The 20,526-nt window shown below is 41.2% G+C and overlaps 1 protein-coding gene across 1 annotated transcript in view; it reads right to left on the reverse strand.

Moving 5' to 3' along the window:
* HGD (homogentisate 1,2-dioxygenase) overlaps positions 1 to 20,526 on the reverse strand; it is a 41,608-nt gene that overhangs the window by 18,635 nt on the left and 2,447 nt on the right. The window contains exons 2-5 of the mRNA XM_036111731.2: positions 17,387 to 17,458; positions 16,482 to 16,570; positions 12,648 to 12,753; positions 198 to 257 (exon numbers count right to left, since the gene is read on the reverse strand). Coding sequence (XP_035967624.1) covers positions 198 to 257; positions 12,648 to 12,753; positions 16,482 to 16,570; positions 17,387 to 17,458 — 327 coding nt within the window. The remainder of the gene's footprint in view (positions 1 to 197; positions 258 to 12,647; positions 12,754 to 16,481; positions 16,571 to 17,386; positions 17,459 to 20,526) is intronic.

Consider the following 20,526-nt stretch of genomic DNA (forward strand, 5'->3'; position numbering starts at 1 on the left):
GCCCTTTGGTGTCAGCGGCCATTTGGTGCCTGTAAGTAAGACATCCCTTGGCCAGCCCTGGAAGCAGGGGCCGGTGGTGCTGTCTCTGCTGCCTGCCTCTAAGTCTGCTGCCACCTGGCATTCAGCCTGCAAAGGGCTGGATCGCTCACCGGGGAAGAAAGCAGAGCAGAGGGAAGGTGTGCATGGCATTGACTTACGCTCACGAAGTCCACCTTCTTCTGAGATGCTTTTGGGATCTCAAATGGTTTCCATCGAAGCTGGGAAAAAAAATACATGTAACAAGAAAATTATTTTAGAAGGGGAAACCATAGGCTTTCTAAATAAATAGCATTGATCACACAGAAAAAGGATGGCTGTTCCTTCTGTGTGGCTCCGACTACTTGTAATTTTGTTATTTTAAAATTAATAATTACCCATTACTTCCTCAAGGGTCTCAGTTGGGTTCTGTGTATGTATGTATGTATGTATGTAGTGTGTGTGTGGTTGTGTGTGTGTTTGATCTATCTATCATCTATCTATATATAGTTTTCATTCTTTAGCTCTTTAAATTAAAAAAATTAAAAAAGATCATTGCTTCTTATTTCAGAAGCTGTTTGTTTCCTTTAACATTTTGCTCAGGCACATCAGTGAGTTTTGACTGATGCTGCTTTTTATGCTATTTATAATCAGCTTCCTTTCCTGGCATGCCAGCCTCTCTGTGTGGGCTCCTGACACTGCAGAAGAAGGTTCTACTTCTACTTCTAGCCTTGGGAGTTTTGAATTATTTCTTTAAGAGAAAGAAAAAAACACCCAACTGAGGTTGGATTTAGTAAATGCTGTACCGGGTTCCATTTCTTCACCAAACCCCACGTTTGTCCCCAGGCTGCCTGACAGTTCAGTTTAAATCACAACAATCTTTAATTTAATAATGAAATGATCTAAGGAAGTGGGAAGAAAAATCAGCAGGTCTAGGACCTACTAAAAGTGTGTTAGCACTTATTAATCAGCCTGGCAGCGGGCCTGTAAACCTCAGGACATCTCACGCAATGGCCTGTGCCCCCGTGGCCAGTTCCACCAGCTGTGGTGCCCGGTCAGTGAAGACAAGGCAGGCCTCCCCTAGGTCATGTGGCTTGGCTCATTTCGTATTTTGGAGAGGCAGCTGAGTGGGAGAGGAAGCAGCAAGTGGGAAAGGTGGCGCTAGGATTATTCTGCCTCTCTGACATAAACAGTCAGGTGGCGGTCTTTATTTTTTAAAAGCAAAGCAAGATGATCTCATCTTGGGACGACTTAAAAAGGATAGAAAATGTCGATTTGGAAAACGTTGTTGAAATCGTGCCTCAGAAAGAAGGAAAAGGTTTAGGGGCTCCTGGATGGCTCAGTTGGTTAAGCATCTGAGTCTTGATCTCAGCTCAGGTCTTGATCTCAGGGTCATGAGTTCAAGCCCCAGGAAAAAAAAAAAAAAAAAAAAGGAAAAGGTTTAGGACTAATTCCATTAAAGATGGTATTTCCTGGGAGGAAGGAGAACCTGAGAGCAAGGATCTGGGAAAGGTTTCTTAACTTCAGCACTACTGACATTTTGTGTTGGATAATTCCTTGTTGTGGGGCTATCCTGTGCATGTAGGATGTTTAGCAGCAGCCCCTGACCACTACTCACTAGATGCCAGTAGCACTCCCCCAAGTTGTAATAACCAAAAATGTCTCCAGACATTGTCACATGTCATCTGGGGGACAAATTTTCCCTGGTTGAAAACCACTGACCTAGGAGGATAGTCCCCTGACATCAGGAAGGGCCACAGCTAAGCACTTCTAGCTTTCTGAGAGGAAGTTCTAGTCTAGTACTAATCACTACATGCTGCTTCCCTCTACATTAGCAGTGTGCAGAGTTTGTACACCCAGGAAGATTGTCTGGAAGACTAGACTACCTAGCGTCTTGGTCTTAAGAAGAGTCAACCTTCTAGTTTCCCAAGGGAAGGGATTTAAGCATCAGATCAATAGTTGCCTGGGCAACCTTTTAGACCTATCCAGAGGTTCTGAACCTGGTTACCCATGAGAGCCACCCAGAAGGACTTTGAGACCCAAGACTCAATTAAATCAGAATCTGTTCTGTATTTTATAAAATCTTTATTTTATAAAAGATCTACTAATGGGGCAGTTACAGTTTAAGAATCAGCACATCCAGTCAGAGATTCTGTGATTCTTATATTACTGAACCAAGCATCATACTCAGAAAAGTCCACCCAATCAACCAATCAATAAATTAATCAATCAACTAAATTGTGGTGTCTTTGGCCAGATGTGGCAGTGACATGCTAGCTACTAAATAGCAAGGATGTTTAAATAGCACAAGCGTAAATATTTACAAACCTAAGAAAAAAAGGAGAGCAAGAAAAGAGAAGGGGTGCCTGGATGGCTCAGTCGGTTAAGTGTCCGTCTCTTGGTTTCCCTCAGGTCATGATCTCAGGGTCATGAGATCCAGCCCCCTGTAGGGCTCCGTGATCAGCGGGGAGTCTGCTTCCCCTCTCCCTTTCCCTCTGCCCCTCCCCAGCTTGTGCGCACACCCGTGCGCGTGCACACACATACACACACTCTCTCTCAAATAAATAAATTTCTAAAAAAGAAGATAAGAGAAAGAAATAAGAAAGAAAAAAGAGAAGGAAAGAAAGGAAAAAAGAGAAAGAAAGAATGGAAGGAAGGAAGGAGGAGAGAAAAGAAAGAAAAGAAAGAAAGAAAGAAAGAGAGAGAAGAAATTCCAGTAATAGGAGAAGCACTGCCTGATTTGTTGTAGTGAGACAACACCTTTGTAGATCTTCCTGAAATTGAAATACCTGTTGGGGTTAGAAATAAAGTCCTAAACCCCAAAGAAGAGGTTTGTCTTCTGTGAGTGGGACAACACCTTTGTAGATCTTCCTGAAATTGAAATACCTGTTGGGGTTAGAAATAAAGTCCTAAACCCCAAAGAAGAGGTTTGTCTTCTGTGAGTGGGACAACACCTTTGTAGATCTTCCTGAAATTGAAATACCTGTTGGGGTTAGAAATAAAGTCCTAAACCCCAAAGAAGAGGTTTGTCTTCTGTGAGTGGGAAAAACTAAGCCAGAGAGGCTGAGAGGTTGGTTTGGTTGTTTGTTGCTGGTCAGTTTTTCAGACTTCTGTAGCGTATCAACCCTCAAGCCATGAGGAGGGAGCCAGGGGTGTCGGGTGGACAGGCACCTACATGATGATGTAGAGAGCATGCCTTCAACAGGGCCCACACACTAGATGAGGCAGTGGTCTTGAAGAATCTTCTCTAATGCAAAAATGATACCCTTCAAATGATGGAGCTGGTATGGAGAAAGAAGCAATTTATCAGCTGGGTCTGATAGCAGCAGATTGTACAGGACCTATATTCAGTGTATCCTGAAGGATAATAAAAACCCAAGCTGGTTCTGATAAATCCAGTACTCACAAGAATAAGCCAGCTTTTGATATTTGTGCAAGAGATTTGTGTCAGGAGCTTTGGTGTGATATGTTGTTGAATGTGAGGAGGGAGATCTGGGGAGATGATAAACAGGAAGAACCCATGAGGTGGAGGGGAGAAATGTCTCCTGCTAAAGCCAGATGTTCAGCTTAATTGCATGCTGTGGAGCAGTAACCCTCTGATCCAAGGCCAGCCCAAGGGGGTTGTGTATTGGGCTGAGACGGGAAGGAGATCTGGTTCCTGCTACTGCCTCTGTTTCCATTTATTCTGTGACCTCAGGCAAGTGAAGTCATTTTCTCTCTCTGGATTGTATTTTTTCTTACATGTAACAATGGAGTGCTGGAGGAAACTACAATTCCAGAATTCTCTTCAGAGAAGAGCTTTTGAAAGTGGTAAAGGATGCTTGTTAGTTGATTCAGTTCTATAACTTTTTAAACAGTTTTTAAAGTTCATACTATATATTATTGCTAAATAACCCTTCACACAGAATTTAATTATTAAACATTTCAAAAACAATGAAATCAATTGTAGTACTCAATGCAATGTCTTGACTATAGAGGATATTAATAAAATTCTATTGAATGTTTGAATGAATGAATAAATATAAGGCACTAAGAACATTGCTAACGTCTCAAAGAGTAAGACTAAAGCAAATTTGTGAGATTATTTGTGGTCAAGTGACATTCAGGCAATAGTAAATTGGCAAATGTTTCTAAAAATCCAAAGATTTTTTTCTAGAATGTAAGTCTTTATGAATGTGAAAAACCCTCAGTTCTTCCATATCCTGATTTTCTGTCTAGTTGTTCTATCAACTGTTGAGAGAGAGATGTTGAAGTTTCTAACTATAGTTGTGGATTTATCTATTTCTCCTTTCAGTTCTAACATTGCTTCACACATTTTGCAGCCGTATCCTACAAATCCTATTGGAAAATAAACTTCTACTTACCAGAAATGGGGTGGTTAGAAATAATTTGAAAAGCATCTTCAAGGGAATCCAAAGTTAGAATTAAAATTTTTTAAGGTTATCAAAGGAGAAAAACAGAGATCAGTGGCAACATTTAATGATCAAGATTTAAAATGCATGCTCAGGAATGAAAAAGAAATTAGAGATTTGGCCTCAGTATTTCCAGAGTCAGAAGATCAGGAGTTGGACTAGATGATCTGAAGATCCCTTTCAACATGAAGATTCTTTGATTTACTGAAATTCCCTCCAAAACTGCCTTGGACTCAATTAGATTAGATGAGTTAGATACTCTCAACAATAATGGCTGACTAGAGGTAGACGTATCATTAGAAGCCGATACCATCTATCTAAGAATTTGGAAGTAACTTGTAGATACAGAGTGACCACAATATGTTAGCAATTATTAGCAGTAGCTATGGCTAGGGGAGGCCCAGGGTAATCCCACTACAGTGAGTTTTAGTACTCACTCTACTGCCAGCACCTGGCATTAAACCTGGCACACAGAGAGGTCCAATAAATCATTTGAATGAATGAACTCCATTGGAGTTCTTTGAGGTAATAGGCAAGAGCACAGGTAAGGAGGATGCAAGTCACTATACTTTATTTAGACTTTCAAAAGTCTTTCATGAAAAGAAAACAGATGAACATATGGGAAGGAGGAAGAAAAAGAGAGAGGGAAACAAACCATAAAAGACTCCTAACCAATAGAGAAAGAAACTAAGGGTTGATGGAGGGAGGCTGGTGGGTGATGGGCTAGATGGGTGATGGGTATTCAAGAGGGTACGTGTTGTGACGAGCACTGGGTGTTGTATGTAAGTGATGAATCACTGAACTCTAATCCAGAAACCAATATTGCACTGTATGTTAACTAACTAAAATTTAAATTTAAAAAAGTCTTCCATGAAGCTACAAAAAAGATAACGCTTCATGGGATTTGAACGGCATTTTTTCATAAATAGAAACCTGGATTCCCATTTGGCCTTGCATTTGAATATAAAACTAAGAGTATTACATCCATTAGTTAGCACGTAGCATAGAGCATGAAACATAGTAGTCACTCAGTAAATATTTGTTGGATGACATTTAATACTCAAGACAACCTTCTGAGATGCCTATGATTATCATCTCTATTTTAGAAGTGAAAGGACTGATGGTTTAGAGAAGTTTTCTCTACTAAGAACAGATACCAAGATTCTCCCAGTCTCTCTTAGTAACCTACACTCTGAGCCCTTATATCTCAGCCTATCTTGATCTGCTTCCCAAACTATTCATGATCTGCATAGCTTCTAAACCCAGGCTTTGCCTCTCTTTAATGGTCTTGTACTTGGTCTTCCAATCTTATTTACTAAGTATTTACTACTTATTTATTTATTTACTACTTATTACTTATTTACTACTCCTCCAGTGCTAAGTTGCCCTGGCCCAGTCTGACTCCTGGGACCTGAACCTTGCTAAGGTCTTTCCGTGTCAGCATTCTTATTCAAGCCCCTTATATTAATTCATTCAAATGATTTATTGGACCTCTCTGTGTGCCAGGTTTAATGCCAGGTGCTGGCAGTAAACATGACAGTCTCTGCCCTCAGGGAAACTATTACAGAAGACCTTGGAAGTGTGGGCATTTTCTGATAGGAAAACAAGGAAATAGGTAAGTAGAAATGACTTGGAAGAGAAATGTTACCTCAAGAATAAGTCCTGGCATAGAACCTATTTAACATTCTTATATATGGAAAATAAGAGATACACACAATGAAATAATCTGGTTTTCAGGAAGTGCCAACATCTTTCCAAGGAGTGAAATGCAAGTTGATGGAGATTTACTGTAAAAAGAGCCAGCAAGCTATCCAAAAGGGCTGAACAGAAAGCACGTGCACTCTAATACTTTTGGCAAACACCAGTGAATGCATTTAGGAAAATGCAATCTAGTCTGTTTATAGGATGATGGGATCTGAGCTATCAGGGAGTCAATTCAACAAATACTTGTGGTTCTACTCTTTGGAAGAAAACATGTGCTGAACACCGCAGGTCATATGAGGATGATGGAGACATAGATCCTATTCTCAAATACCCTGAGAATTATAGATAAGGCTCAAGGAAGAAAGTGGTATTTAAGATGAGTCTTAAATTATGGGTGGGATTTGGATGGGTGAATATTTGTGAGGGAAAAAAAGAAAATTCCAGATAGGTGGAAGAGCATAAAGCAATGATGCAGGAAAACTTAGGGTATTGCCCTGAAATGGTAAAATTTCCAGTATAGTTGGTGGGTAGGGCACACGGTAGAGAGTGGAGGGTTTGAAAGACATGATAGTAAATTAGGGATCTTGACTGCCTATCTTGGGAGCCTGCACAGGAAGAAGAGAGGGAAGTCAACTGATGTAGGCTTTGGGATGTTGAGGAGAAACATGTATGTATTTAGCCATAGATGATTTATGATAGTAAAAATGGAAACACTCTAAATATTTGACAATAGAAGACTTACCTTATAAACATATATTGGATTACAAAGCCACATTAAAAATCACCTATACTCAAGGAGTTTAAAAAGACATGAGAAAAGGCACAAAATATGATGTTTAAATAAAAAAACCCCACAATGTAAAACAGTATTACATAACGACTTTCATTAGAGTAAATATATATATAACTGATTTTTTTAAATTGAAGTATAGTTGACACACAATGTGACGTTAGTTTCAGGTTACAACTTGGTGATTCGACAAGTCTATACATGATGCTATGCCCACCACAAGTGTAGCTACCATCTGTCACCATACAACGCTATTATAATGGTATGGACTATATTCTCCATGCTGTACCTTTTATCCCCGTGACTTATTCATTCCATAACTGGGAGCCTGTACCTCCCCCTCCCTTTCCCATTTTGCCCATCTCTGCACCCTCCCTCCCCTCTGGCAACCATCAGTTTGTTCTCTGTATTTATGGGTCTGTTTCTACTTTTTGTTTGTTTGTATAACTGATTTCTAAAACAGCATTAATATATGATGATTCACAGCCCTTCCTCTGCCCTTCTCTGCTTCTTTGGAAAATTCTGATTTGCCCATCCTCCTCTCAATCTTGTGAACTCCAGCCTCATCATGCAGATCCCTGTTTCATGTGTGAGTCTCTTAGGAAAGGGGATGGGGACCTACACTGTAAGTTCATTCTCCAGGGGCAGAAAGAGGAAGGGGAGGAGGAGGAGGCAGCAGCATGCTGTGAACCAGAGGTGGGGCTGAGGAGCTTGGGGAAGATGAGTGGCGAAATGAGAGAGGACTCAGGGTGTGAGAGGGCTAGAGTCTGGAAGAACTAGGGAAAGGGGAGTTTACCAAGTGTTCTTGTAGGTTATATATTGGGTATTCTTTAATGTTCTCAGGAGAAACAAATGAAGATTGGCTTCTGTCTGCATGGGACCCCAGATCTTATTTACCAAAAAAAAAACACAAAAAACAAAAAACAAAAAACTGGAAAGAAAGAAACTAAAAAATTAGAAGTGGTTAGCTCTGCATTGATGGGATTATTGGGCATTGACACTCTTATGTAAGTTTTGAATAAAAACATGTATTAATAGTGGGGAGTGCATTATTGTTGTTTAAAGAAGATATAGTTTCAACAGGGTAGTCTGGGCAGGCTGAACTGCAAAGGGTTCAGAGATGAGTGGGGGTGATAAAATGGGTTTAGATATCTTTCTCAAGACGTCTGGTGTGAATAGGAGAGTCTTGATCAAAAGCTTAAAGAAGTGGGAAATCTAGGACATTTTTTAAGAGACGGGGCTTTTAGGGATGGCAGAGCTGAAGAGTTTGACAAATTAGACAGCAAATACCCAGGGAGGGTGTATTTTTGGAAACATTTTTGGTAATTTGCATGTCCTAGAGGCAAAGGGAATTTTATGGCTTGGTCTTTAATTATCTGTGAGGTGTTTATCGCTTGGTCCAAATTATACTGGTTGAGAACTAAGAGGTAATTTCTCAGCTGAGGCTTAACTAGCTCCAGTCTGACTTTCCAAAAGTCAAAAGGTTAGGGATGTAGTAATAAGAAAGATAAACTTTAAAGGACTCTGATCTTTAAAGAGGAATGCTGATTCAGGAATGCTAATTGAAATCTGCAAAATCACAGTTAAACTGGATGCAGATTTGTTTGTTAAATTCTGAGATTCCAGAAGTTAGAGGAAGGTACATGATGAACAAAATTTGGTATATTTCTTATGTGAGATATTAGTGCATTGAACTTGTTATGTCCACAGGCTGAATCTAAATACACTCAAAAAGAGTTTGCATTAATTCTTAGACAATTGTTTTGGGAATATTGTCCTCAATCTTCCTGGGAAGGTATCAAAGATGACAGTGATAATAGCATATCCTGTGATGCTCTCTTGGAGGAAATATTAGGTAATTTTCAAGTCTTCAAATTCCCAGAGATGACTAATGTGGGGAGTTGGTGAAACTGATGAATTATTTATTTTGGTCTGTGACAGGTGAAGACACACCCACAATACAGGCTTCAACAGAGAAGGACTGTCAGACGGATACCTAAATATAATTTTCTGAGACTTTCTCGATGAGATCTAGTGTCCATATTTGGAAGAGGTTATGAGAGGGGAGAAGTGATGAATGCAGATCGCTGTGGTTATTAATGAAGCATAAAATTGGAAAGAGATATTAACTTGTCAAGAAGGTGTAAATGAAAAGACAAAAGGATCGACGTAGCACGAACAGCCAGGATGTGTGTAGCAGGGCGAAGGAAGCAGGATGGCAGGGGAGGTAAGTCACAGAACAGGAGGATGATAAACTGCTACCTCGGTGGAGCTTTTGCCCACAGAGACACTGTTGAGTTCTGGCGCACAGCTGTCTCAAAGCATGTGAGCACAAGGTCGGAAATGAAAAAAACGGAAATAATGGAGAAGAAATTCATTTGGTGGCCATCATATAGAATGTGTTTGAAGGAATTCAAAACAGGAGAAATGTAACAAGTTCAAGGAGAAGTGCAAAGGGAGGCTAGAATGGGAAACACAGGGAAGGAGAGGAAACAAATATATAATTAGTATCTACTAGAAAGCAAGCAGAAACTATTGGTCCAGCTCTTTTGATGCCTCTACATTAACTCAGGCTTTTTAATGCAGTTGCCTCAAACTTCCTTCTCAAAATGTATGTTAGCTAGTTATGAAACAATAAAATACCGTGCAAAAATGGCATACTTGACTCTCGCCTATGATGAGAGACTTCCATTTTCTCCTTTGTTAATCTCTACATCATTTGAGTTTTTATTAAGTATGTATTACTTTTATAACAAGACAAAACCAGAAAAATTCTATCAGAGTGAGGTTAGCTTCCCTGGATAAGCCACCTGTACTACAAAATAATCACTATAAAGGGGTGTATTCATATTAAATAAAATGTATCAATAAAAGTCATAGAAATAATAATGTGTAATAAAAACATGAGCATGTTACTTATTACACTCACAGTAGACTCACATCACACTCATATTTTCCTTAAAGGTTAGGCTTAAAACCTGACCCCTACCCCAAATAAATTATATAAAAATAAGTGTGACTCCACTGTTGGCCACACAACCGTAAACAAATCTATGAAGATGTATTAAGTTTATAGAGGCTTTGATGATTGGTGTGGGTGATATGAGTAGGCAAGGGCACTGAAATTTCCCACTCTGCCTTATTTACCACTAGTTATTTGATAGCTATCCTAAAGGCCCCATGAGGGGTGCCTGGGTGGGTCAGTTGGTTAAGCATCTGCCTTTGGCTCCGGTCATGATCCCAGGGTCCTGGGATCAAGCCTCTCATTGAGCCCCTCATCAAGCCCTGCATCTGGCTCCTTGCTCAGCAGGGAGCCTGCTTCTCCCTTTCCCTCTGTCTGCTGCTCACCCTGCTTGTGCTCTCTCTCTGTCAAACGAATAAATAAAATCTTAAAAAAAAAAAAAATAAAGGTCCCATGATTTGAATTCCTAAACATTTGCGTAGGGCCTTCCCCTGTAATCTTTCTTTTAGTCTAGCTCAATTTAGTGTAGTTAGTTCTCAAATTCAGTGTACATAAGAATTACCATACAGGGTGGCATACACAAAACCATGTATCCTATAATTTGTGGGTGATTCAAGGGATTTTTCAGAAATAATTTTGTTTGTACTTAATTTTTGTCTAACTTGCTGATTCTACAACCACCCTGTTCCTTTGTATAATATGAGATTTGGCTCCACTTGAGAGAACTATCAGAAATTTAATTGAGTATTCCCTTATGCTGCCTGAAGAAAAGAATAGGGAAAATTCTTGTGGCTCAAATCCCCTCTCAACCTTCCAAAACTAGTATATATTAAATGCTTAATTTATTTAGCCTGACCAGGAATTCTGTCAAAGTACAGGCATCCATCCTTTATATTTTCTAATAGAAGATAGAGTCCCATTATTAAGCCATCAGGTCTATTTATTGGTCAAAAACAAACAAGCATGACCATTGTAACTCTAAGAGAGAAATTAGCAAATTTGAGATGTAACCCATTGAGGAGGAATCCAGCAGATTCCCAGAGAATGAGCAGTGACTTGGGCTAGAATGATTTATGGCCCTTTAGGAGCTGGGTGGGGAACTAGATGGTTAAATGAGGATGGTCTGCCAGATGCATTCTTAACCTAAGGGTGGGGGAAAAAATGGTCAGATGGGCCTGGATTAGGAAGCCACGTGAGACTCAAGGATGAGGTGAAGACAGGGTCCCCAGGTTGGTTGTGCAAATTGTGATCTGCACAAGAGCTCTGACTGGAGGAAGTGGAAAGGGGCAGGAGCTGAAAGCCTGGCTTTGGGTCTTGGTAGGGCATGGTGCCCGCAGGGTTGGGGGCTGAAAGCAGGGACTGACTTCCCCTATGCTGAGAGGCAAAAACAGGCCAGTGGTGAACGGGGAGGATGTTTGCTTCATGCATTAAACTTCACATAAGTTTAAGGGGCAGTCATTTAGACAATATACCCTGGTTTCAAAATGGCTGTGAGATGGCTAACATTTTAAGTTGTTAACTCAAATTTTGTTTTTCACTCTGAAGGCCTCCCTTCTGTCCCTGCTGGAGAGGAGTAAGTAGCATTCAAGCAGGTACTCAGTTCTCTGAGATTTCTGTAATTAGAAGAGATGGAGCAGAGCAGGAAACCAAAAGTGACTATGATTATTCTGGCTTTTGTTCTGCAAAAAATCTAAGCATTTAGGGGAAGGAGAGTTGTAGGTATAGACATAATGTCTTGGTAAACCAAGGAGAGGCATCAGATTTCCTTGGGCTGTGGGAAGGAGAGAATGAGAGAGAAAGAGATGAATTGGCTGGTGGATCTGTGTAGACTTTGAATACAAAGAAGACTCTTGAACCTACACCCAGCAACTCCGAGAAGGAGGGAAGAGTTGTGTGGCATACCCAGGACAACAGAACCAGAAGTGGACTGGCAGATGATTCCCTGCCCAAGCCTCTGCATGATGGTAGCAGAATAGTGGGCATCTCATATTACCCAGTGAGAGAGGACCAACCAGCAAGGCCCAAACCCTACTCCTACTTTGGCATTGTTTAAAGCCAGCGATTCCCAGGGAAGACTGAAATGAAGTTGTTTTCTGTCAATCTGGCAGACAGGGACCTCAGAATAAAAAAAATATAAAACGAAAAACCACATTGACCTGAATATAAAATTCAAGATTTTATACTTGATATTAGACTGCTGCCTTTAAGTGAGTATATCAACATGGCTGTATCAGGGTCCTGGGTCTTGCCTCCCATGTGCCGGGCACTGTGAAGCATGTTCACACCTGTTCTTCCATGTAATCTTCACAACATCACTACATGGCAGATGTTGTGATCACCCCAGGGTACAGGTGAAACACCGTGGCTCAAAGACCCAGTGGGTAAGTGGAGGAGCAGGGATGCAGACCCAGGTCTGTTTTACTTCCTGCATTATATCCCTGTTATCCGTGGCATGTACCTAAGCTAAGAGACAAAGGGAATATGCTGGAGTTCTCAAAGGTAAGGAACAAAAACAGAGCTCTGTCCACTATGGTATTGGATCTGTCTCATTACCGAAAGCAGAGTATATGAATACACACACACTCACTCGAGCATGTGAACAGTCAATTCCAAAACTCCCACCCAAGTATGAGCAAAATAACAGACATACTTTAGCATTTATTTTTAAAAAATATCTAATTTCTCAAAGACTCAGGTTTGACTTAAATATTTATAGTCAAGGTTCTGGATACATGGTATGCTCCAATGCACAAGACCAGTTTACCTGGTTAGGGTCGGGGTCAACTTCATCCCAGTTGTGAGTGACATGGCCTTGGTCGATGGATTCAAAGGGCTTGTGAGAAACTGAAGGTAGAATCCTATAAAGCCAGCTGGGGGAAAACAAGGACACATAAGCCTCAGGGTGGTGTTTTGAGGGATAAGCAGACTGCTCAGGAAGTACCATCAGGAAGATGCTCAAGTCAACAACGATCTGTGGGCTTTAATGTGAGAAACAATGACGCAGCATCACTTCTTAATAGCCACTGCTGCCCATAGCCCTGGCCTTTCCCCACCTTTCCACTCTATCCATCACTCTTCAAATTGGGGCTCTGGCTCTTGGTGGTTCCCATACTGACAAAAAATGAAGAATTTTCGTTCCCAGTGACAATTATAAAGGAAGGGGAAAAGTACCTTGAGGGATATCTGTACAGGAAAATCCATAGAAAAACATTAGTGTGTATATGTCATCGGATACTAATTCTTACTCTGGAAGGTGAGGACAATGAATCTTACATAGATTGAGAGAACATGGGTAGTTTCTTTTTTTTTTTGAAATACATTTTTTAAAAAAATGATAAAAGTAATACGTGCTATTGGTAGAAATAATTTAAGTAATTCAAAAGTTCCTAAGGGTAAATGGGTCCTCCAATTTGTCTTCCAGTTTATTCAGGGCCAAGTACTAGAACCATCAGAGCTTAACAATGTTCTTGTGTATTCTCTCAGATATCACCAGTACATATACATATATAAACAAAATTGCCAAATCATTGTACCACTTTATTCTCACAACAATAACGAGTGAGAGTGACTGATGGCTCATGTCTTCACAAATATGGGGTATTATTAAAAATAATTTTGGCCTTATAGGTAAAAAATAGTATCTCATTTTTATTTTGTATTTCCTTTACTATGAGTAAGGTCGAGGATCTGTATGGTTATTGGTCCTCTGTAATTTTGCTATGAATTACTTGTATAAATCCTTTACCATTTTTCTACTGGGTTATTTATTTTTTCGAGATTAATTTGTAAGAGGTTTAGGAAATTAACATTCCGTACTCCGACATTGTAAGATCGGTCCATATATTCTTATAGTAAGTATACTTGTAACTTTGTTTTCTTTTTTTTCCCCTCCTATCCTTCCTCCCTTCCTTCCTTCCTTCTTTCGTTCCTTCCTTCCTTCCTTCCTTCCTTCCTTCCTTCCTTCCTTCCTTCCTTTTCAAGTTTTATTATCTGCATATGTCAAGGCCTGAGACAAAGATCTCCCTGCCAGGACCCAGACCTCAGCCTTCAGGAAGAGAAGCAGACTCTGATGCAGAAGTCCTGAAGGACACCAGGAGAACTGTCTGGAAGTTGAGAGGGACTCTGAAACTCACTAAGTGGGACCCATGTCCTTTCAGAGGCCATCACTCTGGCAGGGTACAGAATGACAAGGAGCACTACCTCTGACAATGGAAGACCAGACCTGCTTGAACAGGCTGTGGCCCCTGAAGCCCTAGGTCAGTCTACTTCAAGGGGTGGAGTCTGCCTGGCCCCACACTGAACCACTTGGGAGATAAAAGGGCTAGATTTGTCCAGTGTCCATTTGATTCCTCTACTTCTAAATGCTATAATCTCAGACCTTGGGCTCCAGGCTATGAATAAACTAAGCCTCTGCAGCTTCCAGTAGTGTCTGGAGTTAAGGGCACGCATGTGTATCTTAGAAGCAACTGTGTGATCCTGGGCAAGTTACAAAAATTCCCTGATCCTGTTTCTCATCCTTATCTCCTAGGATTGTTGCAAGGATTCAGCTTATGTATCTAGAATGTCTCACACACAGTAAGTGCTCACTTACTAGATATGAGTTGAATTGTCTGTCTATCTCTAATCATCTGGGTTTTTATGATAGTCCAAATTTTCCACATTCTCTGTCTTGCTTTTCCCTTCTCAGTACCTAAGGGATCAGCTAACTAATCTGATAAAAATTAACACTTAGCAGGTATAATCTCTGTTAGTTTTGTGAGAGCCCTCCACTCTGTGGTTTAAAGGAGGAGTGACTCACTCTAAGAATCCCAGGCTTGCTCACCTATGCATGGAGCTGGTTCCTTCTTTCCCCTTGGGATTTTGAACATTTTCACAAAATTATTGTGGATACCTTTGGAGGGTTCTAAACAGATGGGTGAGCCATGCCTAGTGTCCCTTATTTTTTTAGCTGTTTATAAAACTCCCCAGGCAGCACTACATTGCCCTGGTCAGAGATTTAATTCTGATTCAAGGATTCATGCCAACTTCTTAATGAAATGCCAACAGCTCCTTTTCAGCCTCCTGGAACAGAGCTAAGCTCCTGCTGGCTGAAGATATCGCTGAATAATGGGGGTAGGCAGCAGAATCTGGAGTCCAGGTGTCCCATTAACGAATGGGCCATAAAGTCAAGAACATAGTCATGGAGGTTAGGTTGTCATAAATTAGAATGGACAGGAATTGTCAGTGTGCTTACCTTACCTTGACTGTTTGGGATAGCAAAGAGAGGTGATTAAATAGCAATAGAATTAACCCCCGATTTTGGCAAGTATGAGAAACTATCTCTTCCCTCCATGCACAAAGCTATCAAGAGAGAAGCACTATTGATATGGACATGGTAGCATAGCACTTGCCATAGCTCACACTCAGCTCTCTGGCAGCCTCCTAGGCATACCCTGTACTGGAAGAAGAAACTCTGCTGTGGTGACAGTAATGATGGTTGGAAAAATTAATGTTCATCGAGCACTCACCGTGTGCCAGGCAATGTGCTAAGTACTTTATAGGCATTCTTTCCTTTAATCCTCACCACAACTATGAAATAGGTACTATCATTATCTCTTTTACAAATGAGGAACCAGAGGCTCTGAGAGGGTAGAGACTTGCCCAAGTTCACACAGCTGAAAAGAGAAGGAGGCAGGATTTAAACTCAGGACCTTACTCCAGAGTGGGCATAATTAAGCACCAAAGAGAACAACCTGTCATTTGTGTGGTCCATTGCGCTGTTATACTCGCTATTTCATTTGCTTCTCAGGAGGAGTCTGTGGAGGTAAACCCAGTCCCTCCCACTAAGCAGTACCAAACCAACTGCCCTCCTCCCAGATTTCCAATATTAGAAGCAGCCCCTTTCACAGAGGCCCTAGCCTGATATTCCTATAATTTGACACTACTCGATTAAGCCACAGCACGTACTGCCTCCCCAAACCACACATCTATTGCATTCAACCTGCCCCATGGGAGTCAATCAAGGGAGTGAGTTCACTGACCTGGCTTGTGGGATTAGAGCAAACATGGAACATGACACATTGTGCTAATGCATATGCTTGGTTTCCAGCAAAGGCAAATTCCAAAGAGTAAAACCTTATTAATTCAAACCACAAGGGGCCATAATACATGACCTTTCAACTGCCCAAGCTTAGTTATCCAATATCCAAGAACATAATACTTCTATCTTCTAAATAAGAGATATTGAATCATCTGTAATTCTGAGTTAATCATTATTTTAAAAAAACCAAGTAAACCAAAATTGAAAACTCAACTGGACAACCCTTAAGGGAAGGGCAGTTTATTGGGGACATTTCCTTCTGAATACAAGTGAGAATTTGTAAATGGAGCTGGACATGTGTGTTTTCTGGACGTTGTGCAGCCGCTCTCTCACTTTCTTCTACCAGTCACTTGATCCTAACTGGAGACGAGGCCCATCCTCTGATATCACCCAGAGCACAGCCTGTGAAAAGCAGAATCTTGGGCAGCTGTGGAAGGCTATGGCCCAGTGTAGGAGCCAGCACTAAGTACTAGTCATGAATCCTACAGTCTATGGGTCAGAATTAACCTAATCCAGTACCTTCTCTTATTTGTGCTTCGTGGACAAGTGAACGCCGATCCTGAGAGCTGCTCAGCATACAGATTGTAAGGGCAGACTTGAGGATTGTTCTAAAACAAAGGAGGCAATAAACAACATCACTTCAATCCGAAGACCATCCCAACCTTCCCAACAAGCAATTCAGTGGGGGACTTCTGTCCTGGATGGGGATGCTCAGGGGCAGTGCACATGACCATCCCCTACCCATACATACTTTTTGTAGCAACTGTTTAGGTGACTTACCCCTGATTAGAAAAGCAATACATGCATAATGTAGAACATTTATAAAATATAACCCATTATCTCACCAGAAATAAACCAATGTTGACATACTGGTATATTTCCTTCCATTCTTATTCTCCAAAATGGGGATCCAGTGATGGATGATGTGTGTAGTCCTATAATGATCACGATTTTTTTTTTTTTTAGAGGAAACACTATATCTTGAGCATTTTTTCATGCCATAAAAGATTCTTCAAAATTTTTGAAAAAAAAATTTGTTTGCCATATTTTTGCTGTTGTAACCAACACTAGTGTAAATATCTTTGTGGATACATTTTTAGGACTGGTTATTTTCTTATCCCTGTCATATCTTAGGCTGTTCAAGGGGACTACAAGGAAGTCCTCTTAACCTTGAGCCTAGGGGATCCTCCTGAAAGTCCTATAGTTAGTCTTACTATTTCAGATTGGGTGCTTTCCCATAGGTAAATACCATCCCACTTTAACCTTTGTATTGTCATTTTTCTGTATCCTAATTGTCTTAAAGATTTGTGAAACTCCTAGACAATTGCCAGGAACAATGTTGGGTAGAGGCACTTTGGCCTGAGGGCTGGTTATTCATTCCGACAATTCAGAGCTCTCTGAGCTTATATTCTATTCATTCATACCTGTCCTTCTGGCAGGGCACCTGGGCAGCGAGGGTCTTCTGAGGCACATTCGTTCCCAAATCCAGGAATGTACTGCATATGACAAAGACACAAAGACTATCATTAACAAGGTTAAAAGAACATTTCACAACATTGATAGTCTAATGAAAGTAAGAATTTCTATATGGACATGTGTTTATGTATGATGTTCCATATATACTATGTTTGCTTTGTCTCAGCATGTGGGCCATTCAGGAAAGGAAATATGCTCTGTGTGAATTTTAAAGACTACCAATTAATTGGGAGAAGACTGATGGATATTGCATAGACTCTCCACCCTTAGCCGTGCTTAGTTGATTTATGGGCTTGTTCTTAATGATCCCACTCCAAGAACAGGTTCTTTAATTCTTTTTTCCACCAGAGAGTTCTGGAAAAGGGAGATAACTCAGGCATCCCCTCAACTCCAGATCGTGGGATCTTGATGGGCCTGGATGGCATCCTCCCTGAGTGTGGAGCTCCAGTCCCCTTCATACTCTGAAATAAGCAGCCATAAAGAGGCATGTGGATCCAATCTACAGCAAACCTTTATTATCTGGTTCACCTATGGAACACTTGTGTATATGTTTCTATTTTTGTGGATACATGAAAATGAAGTTTGAAGATATGAGAGGCTTTCAGCAGAAGTGCCAGACCAGAGTCTGTCCACGATGGTACAATGGCGTCTACTTGATGGCCAGCTTTTTTACTCTATACCCGGAGGGAAAAAAAGTTAGGACTTTCTCAACAAAGCAAAGTATGGGAGCCCCTGAATTTACTCTTATGACACTTAACACACCTGTGAGTTCTTGTTCACCGTCTGGCGTCTCTGCTAGTTGATAAGCCCCATGGAACCTGTGACTAGAGCAGTCTTGTTTACCTGAATGTGCTCTGTGCTTGGTTTACCAGAAGGTACGCAAGAGATATCTATTGTTCGACTTAGCCTTTCACTTAGAGCCTATTCTGAGTGTATGTATGCTGCTAAAAGTGGGGTTAGAACCCACTTTTCTCTAACTTTAATATAAAAAAAAATGGCCATTTTCTTCCCAGAGTTGTTCCTAATAAACCTACTTAATTTTAGCCTAGGATAATGAAAGTACAGCCTTGCTCAGTGAGTGAAATGCCACCATCTGAGCACATGTCTTTAAGAGATATAAGAAGGGTGTAAGTGGGTGGAGGGTAAGCCCTCCAGAGTTCTCAGCAGCATGGAGAAGGGTGAGCTAAATGCAATATGCCCGGATGTGTAAGCAATGATCAAGCTGGTAACTGCTATACTTGGAAGGAATATCAAATGTGAAAAGTTATGACCTAGAAAGCCATGGAAGTGAAATTATTCCTTTTGCCTCCAGACACAATTTTTTTTTTTTTTTGTATATTTGAAAATCTGTCAGCCCGAAAAACAATAAGTTATATTATACACGGATAGGTTAACAGCAGTAACATGCGGTTTGGGCTGATTTCTTTGGGAAATGGCCGAGCGTGCCGCATTCGGGCTCTCCACTGAATTCAGTTTTCTTCTCTCAGAATGGACCTCACGCTCACGGTCAGTGGGATTGAATTTGAGCTGCTGAGAAATGGTAATGACCCCAAATTATCTTCAATTCTGTGGAATGGAATTTTAGACCAGTCTGTGACTGAAGCCACTGAGCATTACAGCGCCTTTGCTCTGTTCAACTGCCTCATTGTTTCTCTCTGCAAGAGAGGCAGGGAGGTTTGAGTGCTGAGGAATCCCGCCGAATCCTCTCCAAGCATGGGTGGGTTTACTTATTAACCTTCCCCATTCTTCCTAACTGCTAGTCTCAGAACAGAGTCCAGGGTTATATATATTTTTGGAACAAGGGAAAAGACACTTAGTATATGTAGTTCTGAAGCATTTGCTTCTGACTGCTTTAAAACATAGAAAAGAAAGGAGAAAGAACAGCTGGTAGTTTGGAAGGGAGCCACCCAGCTCTGAGAGAGGTGTGAGTTCTGAGCTGGTTTCTGCATCTTAGCTGTGGTGCATTCGCTGAAGAGGAGGCGGAAAATGCTGACTCACTCTCCAGTCAGTCGGTTTTCCTAATCCTCGGAGAGAATTACAGATGAGTTTATTAGAGCTTTCAAATGCCATGTCCCTTACTGCCGATGGCATCAGCCTTGAGGAAGCAGTATTCTGCAGCTGCTTTCCCAAAGCGCTGAGATCAAGGGCAGAATCTGGACTCTGCTTGTATCAGCTGTGAAAACCCAAGCGTTCAACTCCAGCTGGTTCAGTGACTATGTACAAATACACCTTACGCAAGAAGAAAAGAAAATCTAACATTAAGCAAGTGAGTTTGTATGTTTCCTTCAGTCCAGGTTTCTGAATAACTGGATCCAACATAAAAATATGATTTCACTTTTTTTTTTAAAGATTTTATTTATTTATTTGACAGAGAGATAGAGAGAGCACAAGTAGGCAGAGCAGCAGAGGGAGAGGGAGAAGCAGGCTCTCTGCTGAGCAGGGAGCCTGATGTGGGGCTTGATCCCAGGACCCTGGGATCGTGACCTGAGCCGAAGGCAGACGCTTAACCGACTGAGCCACCCAGGCGCCCCTGATTTCACTTTTTTCCCAAGAGAAAGATCTGAATCTTTTCTAAATGAAAGGACAAATCACAGGGCTCCATGTAACTTCAGTGCCATCGGTGGTCTGACAGCCGCCTAGTATACCGCTTTCTAAATCCTCATCTGGTCCCCGGGATGTGCTCTGTGTGTCCTAGTAGGCTTATGAGGTGCTCTCTCCCGACTCTGATTCTGGGTAACACCCTGATGGGATGAGCAGATGGTGCACCTCACTGCCTTTCACTGGGCGTAAAGGAAAGAGAGAGGTCAGGGTGGAGATGCAGTTAGAGCTACCTTGTTCCTGTGGAAGGAGTCCAGTATTTCTAATGAACGGTGTTGGGAACAGAGAACAGAGGTTGTTGGGAACTTGCAGGTTATTGTGGTAGGCTGAATCAGGACCCTCAAAGATATCTATGTCGGAATCCCTGGGTCATGTGAGGGTTACTTTATATACTCAAAGAGACTTTGCAGATGTGGGTGAAGGAAGAATCTTGAGATGAGTTACCCTGGATTATTTGGGTGCACCCTAGACATAATCACAAGTGTCCTTA

Source organism: Halichoerus grypus, chromosome 1, assembly GCF_964656455.1.
Source record: "Halichoerus grypus chromosome 1, mHalGry1.hap1.1, whole genome shotgun sequence".
NCBI classification, from domain to species: domain Eukaryota; kingdom Metazoa; phylum Chordata; class Mammalia; order Carnivora; family Phocidae; genus Halichoerus; species Halichoerus grypus.